Source organism: Pipistrellus kuhlii, unplaced genomic scaffold, assembly GCF_014108245.1.
Source record: "Pipistrellus kuhlii isolate mPipKuh1 unplaced genomic scaffold, mPipKuh1.p scaffold_m20_p_1, whole genome shotgun sequence".
In the NCBI taxonomy this organism is placed as follows: domain Eukaryota; kingdom Metazoa; phylum Chordata; class Mammalia; order Chiroptera; family Vespertilionidae; genus Pipistrellus; species Pipistrellus kuhlii.
Genome location: NW_023425404.1, coordinates 156,234,087 through 156,244,168, shown reverse-complemented (window position 1 = coordinate 156,244,168; position 10,082 = coordinate 156,234,087). Strand labels below are relative to the sequence as shown.

The 10,082-nt window shown below is 42.8% G+C and overlaps 1 protein-coding gene across 4 annotated transcripts; it reads left to right on the top strand.

The window, feature by feature from the left end:
- Positions 1-1,754: 1,754 nt before the first annotated feature.
- Positions 1,755-9,862, top strand: LOC118705328 (growth-regulated protein homolog gamma-like). 4 transcript variants are annotated; one of them, XM_036413945.2, is made up of 4 exons: positions 1,759-1,968; positions 8,095-8,260; positions 8,377-8,460; positions 9,185-9,862. In XM_036413945.2, the coding sequence occupies exons 1-4, from the start codon at positions 1,866-1,868 to the stop codon at positions 9,198-9,200; spliced, it is 369 nt and encodes a 122-aa protein (XP_036269838.1). In that variant the 5' UTR covers positions 1,759-1,865; the 3' UTR covers positions 9,201-9,862. The 4 variants fall into 4 exon arrangements, 3 of the variants coding, with proteins under 3 accessions (XP_036269857.1, XP_036269838.1, XP_036269848.1); XM_036413955.2 differs by having other exon boundaries at positions 1,761-1,968; positions 8,116-8,260; XM_036413964.2 differs by lacking the exons at positions 8,095-8,260; positions 8,377-8,460; positions 9,185-9,862 and adding exons at positions 2,091-2,214; positions 2,332-2,419 and having other exon boundaries at positions 1,755-1,968.
- The last annotated feature ends 220 nt before the right edge of the window (positions 9,863-10,082 follow it).

Here is a 10,082-nt window from a genome sequence, read left to right as displayed (position 1 = left end):
AATGGAATTGCCTTATGACCAAGCAAATTGCTTCTGAGAATATATCTGGAAAAAAAACCTGAAACACTAATTGGAAAGGATGTATGCACCCTTATGTTCATTGCAGCGTTAAATACAATAGTCAAGATCTGGAAGCAATCCAAGTGTCCATTATTGGATCAGTAGGTAAAAAAGGTGTGGCACATACAAAAAAAGGAATACTACTTGGCCATAAAAAATAATTAAACCTTACCTTTTATGACAGTATGAGTGGATCTAGAGTAGGGGTGTCGAACTCAATCAGAGAAGGGGCCAAAATCTAAAATCCAGCCTAAATCGCGGGCCGAATGGTTTACTGAACAGTCATAAACTGTCATTGTGATGGAAACGCAGCGGAGTGCAGTGATAACAACGTGGTTCAGGCCACATTGCAAGGCCTGGTGGGACGGATTTGGCCCTCGGGCCTTGTGTTTGACACATGTGATCTAGAGGGTATTATGCTAAGTGAAATAAGTCAGTCAGAGACTGACAAATACCATATGATTTTATTTATATGTGGAATCTAAAGAACAAAATAAACTAACAAACAAAATAGAAACAGACTCGTAGAGAGCAGACTGACAGCTTTCAGAGGGGCAGGGGTTAGAGGACTCAGAGAAAAAGGTTAAGAGATTAAGAAGTACAAATTGGTAATTACAGAATAGTTACAGAGGTATAGGTTACAGCATAGGGAATATAGTCAATCATCCTCAATAATTATGTATGGAGCCAGGTAGGTGCTTGAAACAGGGAGTGGGGAGACACTGTGAATTACACAATTTTCTAACTGCTATGCTGTATATCTGAAGCTAATACCAAAATATTGAATGTAAAGTATAATTGAAAATGTTTTAAAGTATATAAAGAAAATATAATTATGTTGAGTGAAAGAACTCAGACAAAAATGTAAATTTCATTAATCATTTATAAAGAGCTCTAAAAGATGCAAAATGATATAAAATGATAAAAAGATCAGTCATTGCCTCAACATAAGGCAATTGGACAAGAAGTGGGAGAAGATTGTAAAGGACTAATAGGAAACTTTCAAGAGGGACGGATATATTCATTCTTTTGATTGTGGTGGTTGGCGGTGTAAGAATGCCTATGTATGTCCATATTCAGAATAGTATTCACTTGAAATATGTGCAACTTATATTGTTTAATGGTTATATTTGCAATGCATGGGTATAGAGGTAAAAATCAGTGTAAGAAAACAAACTTCAAAATGCTTCCTTTTGAGAATCAATAGACCAGGTGGGCACTGGTAACCTATTTTAATAAAAACAAAATAACATTTTACATTAAAGAAAAAAGAAAAGGGGGATAGATAGATCAGAGAGGCTGTCATACCCCTCCTCTCTTCAATCCCAACCACTGGAGTTTCCCTGAGAGAAGTCCTTGTCGCCCCTGCAGAAGTGGCTCAGCCTCCACCTGGGTCTCAAGGTCTGAGGCTCCCGCCCAGGGCACTGGGGTCACAGGGCGCCCCGGTCACTCTGTCACCCTCTCCGGCAGCAGCTCCTGCGGGAAAGCGCCTCGCTCCCGCTTAGGGGATCGGGGCAGAAGAGGAACCTGGAGGAGTCCGCACAGTCACCTCGGGACGTCAGGCGAGTTCCGCACCTCCGGGGCGGGGCCCGAGCCTTCCGTGCGGACCCGAGGGGACGACGACGTGCGAGCCCCGGAATTTCCCCGGCCCTGCGGTTGCTACCTTTCCGCCTCGAACATGGATAAAAGGGGTTCGCCCGCCTAGGGGAGCCACAGATCTCACTCCACCAGCTCTCCAGCCACCAGCTCTCACACTCCAGACACCGCACGCAGCACCGATCCTCCGATCCTCCGAGCTCAGCCCCATGGCCCGCACCGCCACCGCCGCCTCTGCACCCCGCGCTCCCGGGCTCCTCCGGGCCGCGCTCCTGCTCCTGCTCCTGGTCGCCGCCTGCCGGCAAACTGCAGGTGAGACTCCGCCCTGGGCGCCCCAGGAGGAGAAGGGGGGTGATGGGTGGTGGGCGCCCATGGGGGGGCATCCCGCTAATAGAGCCTGTGGTCCCCGCTAACCTAGCCTGTTGTCTCCGCAGCGGCGCCCGTGGCCAGCGAACTGCGCTGCCTGTGCCTGGAGAACTTGGATAGAATTCACCCCAAGTACATCCAGAGTGTGAAGGTGACCTCCCCTGGACCCTACTGCGACAAAACAGAAGTCATGTAAGTTCACCAAGCTCTGCTCCTGCCACCATCCTTGTCACCCCTCCTGTCCAGATGCCCCCACCCTGGCCCTAGCCCACCCTCCTGTCTCACCTGGGTTCTCCCTTCTGCCTGCAGAGCCTCTCTCAAGAATGGACAGAAAGTTTGCCTCAACCCCGCATCCCCCCTGGTTAAGATGATACTGGACAAGCTGTTAAAGAAGTGAGTTATGTGACTAAAAGAGTCCTTTGGGACAGATGCTGGCATCTGCCTCCTGAGACTGTATCAGGGAAGCCCAGGGTTAGCTGAAGGAGGGACAAGACATTGTTTCACAATTAGATTTGCCACCACCGTCAGGAATGTGCTCTGGTGCCCTCCCACCCCCACCATCCCCCCTCCATCCTCTTTTCAAATGCGAGTGGGTGAATGGGTAGTCCTCTAAGGCTAAATAGATTCAGCCAATGATGCCAAAGGCCTGTTACCCATTAAGGACTATAACATGTTTGCATTTTGTTTTATTCTTCTTGATCTCTTGGGTCCCTGCTGAATGCCCAGGGTGATCAAGCCTAACTTTGAGCCTACTTCTGCCTGTTTCTTCCCTTCCGTTTCTCTTCCTTGGGAAGGAATATTTGACACTCTACCCTCCACACCCACCTTGAGAAACCTAGTTTTATATAAAATTCGGCTGCTTTTCACACTGAGAAGTGGAACCTCTGGTTTGAGACAACATGGGCCTGGGCAGTTAAATAGTGAAGAGCAGGGACTTTGATAGCAAGACCGTCGTAAGGTCAAATCTAAAATCTCTGGGAAAGTTTTTTAATCTCTTTGAGCCTCAGGGGGAAATGTTCTGTATGAGGATTACGTAGAGTCATGCATGTACATTTTTAGCCCAGTCTGACATAATCAAGTTGAGTCCACAGTCCCACTTCCTCAGTAAAAGAGCAAGCTGTCTGCTGTGCAGGGTAGAAGACACAGTGGGGTCTTCTGGGTGCAGGGTCTGGCCAGGGTCTGCGTGCAGCCGTTCCTCCGGCTCCAGGGGCCCTGTGAGGGAAGAGGGCTTTCTGTAACACCCATAACAATAACCCTTTTCTCACCTTAAGGGCAGCACCAACTGAGAGAGAAGAAGCTCAAGGTGGCAGTTCCTGAAAGGAGGTCCCTGCTCTTATAGGACTGAAATGAAGACAGAAACAGCTGGATTCCATAGACAACTAGAAAGAGATTACTGTTTTTATTGTTGTTGTTTTTTAAATCAGAGATCTATTTATTTATATATGTATTTATTTTCAAAGCTTGTATTTTAACATTTTAATGTATTTAAAGGTGTGAAACATGTGAATGTGTTTAATCAAACATAACTAGTTCTGATTGTTATTTAATTTGAAGATGAGGGGTTTTAAGCATCTCATCGAACTAGTATTTATTGAAAGATCATTACGAGCCAGGTGCTGTGATGGAAGGGGAGGGGGGTGTATGGGAGGGGAAAACCTAAGCAATTTGACAATGAAATAGATCAATGTTAGGGTCAGGGAAAGAATGTGCATATGTGTTTTTATACTTGTTTAAAAGAATGTCACTTGTTATTTATTGAAGCTATTTTATCACTCGGTCAACATTTTGATGTTGAAGATTCCTTTGGACATTTTATGTCTTGCTTGTAAGGCATAATGCCTTGTTTAATGTCATTCTGCAATGTCTCTCTTTGTCTTATAACAGAGAAGTTAAAACTACTGTTACATTTTTACAAATGGTGTCAAAATAAACGTTTTGCAAAATATAACATGTTTGGGTTTTGTTTTATCCTTCTTGACCTCTGGTTCCTCGCTGGATGCCCAAGGTGTTGTACAGTTGGATTGCAGATCATGCCTTACGTTAAGCCTCCTCCTGCCTGTTCCTTTCCTTAGAGGAGGGAACTACATTTCTCTTACTTATGAAGGAATATTTGACACATTACCTTCCCCACCTATTTTGAGAAGCCTAGTTTTACATAAATTCAGCTATTTTCCACACTGATCAATTCATTATTTAAAATTAGCACTTTATGAACTTCTAAATGTTCATAAATATTTTAACAAGACTCCTATTAAATGCTTTTGGTATGTGGTTTTTCAAACAAATATGCAATTTTTCCTTTTTAATGAGGCTGGGCGCAAAAGATGAAAAAGTGGGTTCCTCCTTAAATACTCAAACAATCTGTGTTATTTATAATATTAATATCCATTATTATCTATGGAGTTAAAATACACTCTAAAGTAAAATACATGACAAAGTAACAAAGGGCAGACAGGGAGATAAATAGACTTATATTTCTTCAATTGTTAGAGAAAAGTATTAAGTTTAGGAAAGTTGTAATGGGGCAAGATATATTAGCATTTTTAGGGCAACCTCTCAAAAGGAAATGCCAAACTTTGGATATAAAATTCTAAAAAGGAGATACAATGGAAAATGAGGAAATACCTCAATATTACAAAAGGTGACAAATGAAGAAATAAAGGAGCAGAACAACAGGTGATGCGAGAGAGAAGGGGCAAATCTTTGCTGAAGAAGCCTCGTACACCAGTGTCTCTCCTTCCGAAAGTGGAACTTAATTCCCTTCCTCCCGCGTGTGGGGGCCAGGTGGTGTGATTTACTTCCAAAGAAGAGATTAGGGGGAAAAAGGAAAAACAATAATGTTACAGTGGAGAATTTGGCAGGTACCACCTTAACCATGTGGTCGAGATTATTATCACCCATTGTGTTATGGTAATATAAGTACTCCCCAACATGATGTGAAGAGGAGGGCACTTCATCTCTATAATATTCTTCCCCAAACCTATAACCTCAGTATGATCATCAGAAAATCATCATGAAAAAGCCAAACTGAAGAACATTCTACAAAATCCCTAATAAGTATTCTCCGAAACTGTCAGTCATGAAAAACAAGACAATACTGAGCATCTGTCACAGATCCGAGAAGACAAAGGAAACATGGTGACTAAATCCAATATGGTATGCTGCATTGGATCCCAGAATAAGAAAAGGACATCAATGGGAACTTTGTGAAATCTTAGTGAGAGACTAGAGTTTAATTAATAACAATGTTATTAATTAAATACCAAATATATGTATTATAACTGTACCAATGTACCAATGTTAATCACCTACCTTTGATAAATGATAATTATACATTTTTTATAAATCTGAAGTTATTCAAATTTAAAGTTTATTTTTAAAAAGACAGGACAAATGGAATAGAAAGGCAGTAGACTGACTATAGAAATCCAACTATAATAAAAATTACAATAATTTAAATGGAACAAGCATCCCAATTAAAATTGATTTTTTTTTTTACTTTTTAAATACAGACTACAAAAACAAGACAAAAAAAGTATGCTGTATAAAAAGTCACCCTTTAAATATTAGATCTCAAATAGCTTGAAATTAAAAGAATTGAGTGTTCTATCATGCTAAAACTGACAGAAACCTAATATAGGTGTACTAATGTATTAATTACTTGTAATTATTAATCTATTATTGATATAAATTATTAGCATATTGGCTAATTTATATATTAATGAAAGCCTGATTAATATATTATGACACAAAGAAAGAAGTAGACTTAGAGATAAAGAAAGCTGATTTAAAATAAAACGGGGGCAATATTATAAGAAACAAATAATTCTAAAAGTTTATGAACCTAACACCATTTATTAAAAATACAGGCCGGCATTGTTCAGTGTTTGAGGGTCAACATATGACCCAGGAGGATGGGGTTCGATGCCCAGGTTGAGGACTAGATCCCCACTGTGGGAGATCGATGGTTCTCTCTCATCATTGATGTTTCTATCTCCATTTTCCTCTCCTTTCCTCTCTGAAATCAATAAAAAATATATATTTTAAGAATTTAAAAAAATATATATGAAGCAAATGGAGGGAAACTAAAAGGATCTATAGATGAATCCTTGGCCGTAGTTAAAGATTTTAGAAAACCTGTTTAAATATTTAATAGGCAAAATAATAAAGAATCAATAACAGTATAGAAGTGTTAAGCAACATGATCAACCAACTTGCAGGCGTCCTCAAACTTTTTAAAGTGGGGGCCAGATCACGGTCCCTCAGAGAGCTGGAGGGCCGGACTATACGAACTGCTAATTCCTACTGTAACACCTCGGCTGCGCTCACTGCCCAAAAAACCTGGCGGGCCGGATCAGACTCCTCTGTGGGCCGCATGTGGCCCGTGGGCCTTAGTTTGAAGACCCCTGGGCCCTGAGTGATGTATATAGACACTTCACTTAATATAGCACCTTTCCCCCCCAAAAAAAACACAGGGAATATTTTACAAAAGAAACATATATGGACCATAAAATGTGTATTGACCAATTTCAAAATGTTGAAATATTTAAGCATATGTCATAGTACGTTTATAACTCATCTCTCAACTTCCTAAAATTTGCTTTCATTATACAGGAAGCATCAAAACAGGGTCATCATGCTGTTTCCATGCGTGTTATAACTAAGTGTGATAAAGAGCATTTCCATGAAGACATTTCCTCATTTCCTATATCTATTTCTTGACATTCTTTTGTAATGTTGGCATTCCTTTTTTCTTTGGTTTATATTATTTGTAATGCAATTACTCATTACTACTTCCACAAAAGTTTTAAACAAATCTTAAGTGGAAAGAGAAAGTTTATATTGAAATCCATTCTTTTCAAAAGCCTCAGAATAATGCCCAAATCTAATATACTGGATGGTGCTCAGAGATAATTGAAATGGATTTAAGCAATTATACAATAGATGGCTGGAATCAGCAGATGTCTTTACTATAGAAACAGGAGGAAAAGACTAGCTGTGATCCCTTAGATTTTTTTTGTGTGTGTGTGGGTTTGGACAAAACTAAAAACTGTGGACCCCCTGAGCCCAAGGTAACCTTCCCTCTCCCCAACAGCTCCAAAATAACCACCAGCTCCTAGTTCATAGATTCATCAGCGCCCTCTAAGCACAGGAGGAGGTACACACACAGGGATTACTAGATCTCTCTGGAAGTTCCAGAATTTCACAGAGAAAGGAAACTATAGAACTGGGACACTTTGTCCTAGATAAAAAAAAACCTCACCCCTGATATAACACAAAGTGTGATTTAACTGTGCTTGTAAAATACCAGATGGACAATTTTATGTATAATCTTCTGTATCGTCTGAGAAGACTGAGCTACCTTCAGAGAGTGCCTTTATGCAAAGGAAAATAAAATCGACCAGTCAGAAGTTACTTAGGCGTACGTAATCCGGAAAATTCAGTCCGTTTCCCCCTCCACACATTCTTTCAGAATGCTGCTGTTAGATTAGCGTTCCCAACGGGTGCTGTCTCCGATAATAAGTGACATCCGCTCTTACTAAGCCACTGGCTCCCGCACTGGGAATTTGGAAAGAGAACCTCACAAAGCCCGCCAAGTCCCTGGGGAGGCCAGGCGGAACCGCACCCCAGATCCTCCTCCCTCAACCCCAACCCCCCGCCCCCCGCGACCGGGAACGACCTGCAGGTCCGGGAATTTCCCAGGTCCTGGGGTTGCCCGCTTTCCGCCTCGAGCATGGATAAAAAGGGTTCGTCCGCCTCGGGGAGCCACAGATCTCGCTCCACCAGCTCTCCCGCCACCAGCTCTCACACTCCAGGCTCCGCACGCAGCACCGATCCTCCGATCCTCCAAGCTCAGCCCCATGGCCCGCACAGCCACCGCCGCCTCTGCACCCCGCGCTCCCGGGCTCCTCCGGGCCGCGCTCCTGCTCCTGCTCCTGCTCCTGGTCGCCGCCTGCCGGCAAGCTGCAGGTGAGACTCCGCCCTGGGCGCCCCAGGAGGAGAAGGGGGGTGATGGGGTGGTGGGCGCCCATGGGGGGGCATCCCGCTAACCGAGCCTGTGGTCCCCGCTAACCGAGCCTCTTGTCCCCGCAGCGGCGCCCGTGGACCCCGCAGCAGCGCCCGTGGCCAGCGAACTGCGCTGCCTGTGCTTGGAGAACTTGGATAGAATTCACCCCAAGTACATCCAGAGTGTGAAGGTGACCTCCCCTGGACCCTACTGCGACAAAACAGAAGTCATGTAAGTTCACCAAGCTCTGCTCCTGCCACCACCCTGTCACCTCCACTGTCCAGATGCCCCCACCCTGCCCCTAGCCCGCCCTCCTGTCTCACCTGGGTTCTCCCTTCTGCCTGCAGAGCCTCTCTCAAGAATGGACAGGAAGTTTGTCTCAACCCCGCAACCCCCCTGGTTAAGATGATACTGAAGACGCTGTTAAACAAGTGAGTTATGTGACCAGAGTCCTTTGGGACAGATGCTGGCATCTGCCTCCTGAGACTGTATCAGGGAAGCCCAGGGTTAGCTGAAGGAGGGACAAGTCATTGTTTCACAATTAGATTTGCCACCACCATCATGAATGTGCTCTCCTCACCCCCCCACACACACACCCTCCCCCTCCATCCTCCTTCAAATGCGATGGGTGAATGTGTCTTCCTAAAAGAGTAGGTGGATTTGGCCAATGATCTCAAATGCTTCCTGCCCATTAAGGAACAATGCTGTTCGTCTAGGCTGCTTTAAGGCGGAAAAGTGGAACCGCCTGATTTGGGGCAACACGGGCTTTTAAATCTTAGTGGTGATGACTAAGGACTTTACAGGGATCCTCTGCTCCAAAAGCATATCTAGGCTATTTTTTACTATTCCTATACCAGGGAGAACGTATTTAATCCCTTTGAGTCTCAATGATATGGGGGAAATAATAATATCTACTTCATGGGGTTTGCTATCAGGCTGAAGTGATGTTACGCATGTACTTTTTTTTTTAGTGTAACATTATTTTCTGGCTTTTTGAAGCTAATAATACAAGTGTGGCCACAGGTCCCTTATTCCTAATTAACCAGCATCCAGTAAGCCTGGCAGTTTGTATAAAGTTAATTGGCTAATTTGAAAAAGCTCCTAGTTACCCAGCTAAGCTTCCGAGTCTAATAAGCAACCATTTTCTCATCACAGGGCCAGCACCAACTGACCTACGGAGAAGGAGGAAGCTTTATTGTGGGGTCCTCAGTGGAATCGGAGTGAAAGAAGAGACGCAAAGAGCGCCTGAGGCCACCTGTGTTTAATTTGTTTGACTATTTCTTACGAGAGTTCTATTTATTTACACGTGAATGTATTTATTTTTCAAAGATCTATCTAATATTTAAAGGCATGGAAGTGTCTGGTATTTGCTGTACTGTTATTTTACATGGTCATGTTTATGTCACATCAAAGCTGGTTCTGCCTGTTATTTAATGGATGATGATGCATTTTAAATGTTCTCCACTCAACTAATATTTTTATTTGGCTGGGTGGGTTTTTCCACCCACTATGATAAAGGCTGGAGATAAATAGTGGGGTTTTCAAGCAAATAGGTCACAGGGAAATGTTCCGTGTACATCTGTTTTTGTACCGTTGAGAAGAATGTCAGTTGTTATTTATTGAAACAGTTTCACAGTATGTGGTCAACATTTCTGATATTGAAGGAACTAACGTTCTAAATATCCCTTGGACATTTTATGTCTGCCTAGTAAGGCATAATGCCTTGTTCAATACCAAGTATGCATTGTTTCTCTCTATCTTGGAATAGAGAAGTTAAATATTTATGGATGTGTTTTTACAAATAAGATAAAAATAAAGATTTTTTTACAGAAACTTCTTGCTTTGGTTTGTTTTAATATAGTGATGTCTTGTTCCTCCTGAATACCCAAGTGCTGTAAATTTATAATAGACTGTAGCTCACACCCACTACACGGCTGATATTGGCTGGCACTTCTCTTAGTTTCACTCCTGGTGATGAAAGCTTAATTGATACATTTTGAAAGTCCTGCAGGCCCTCACTTTAAGAATCCCTGTTTTAGCCCTAACTGGTTTG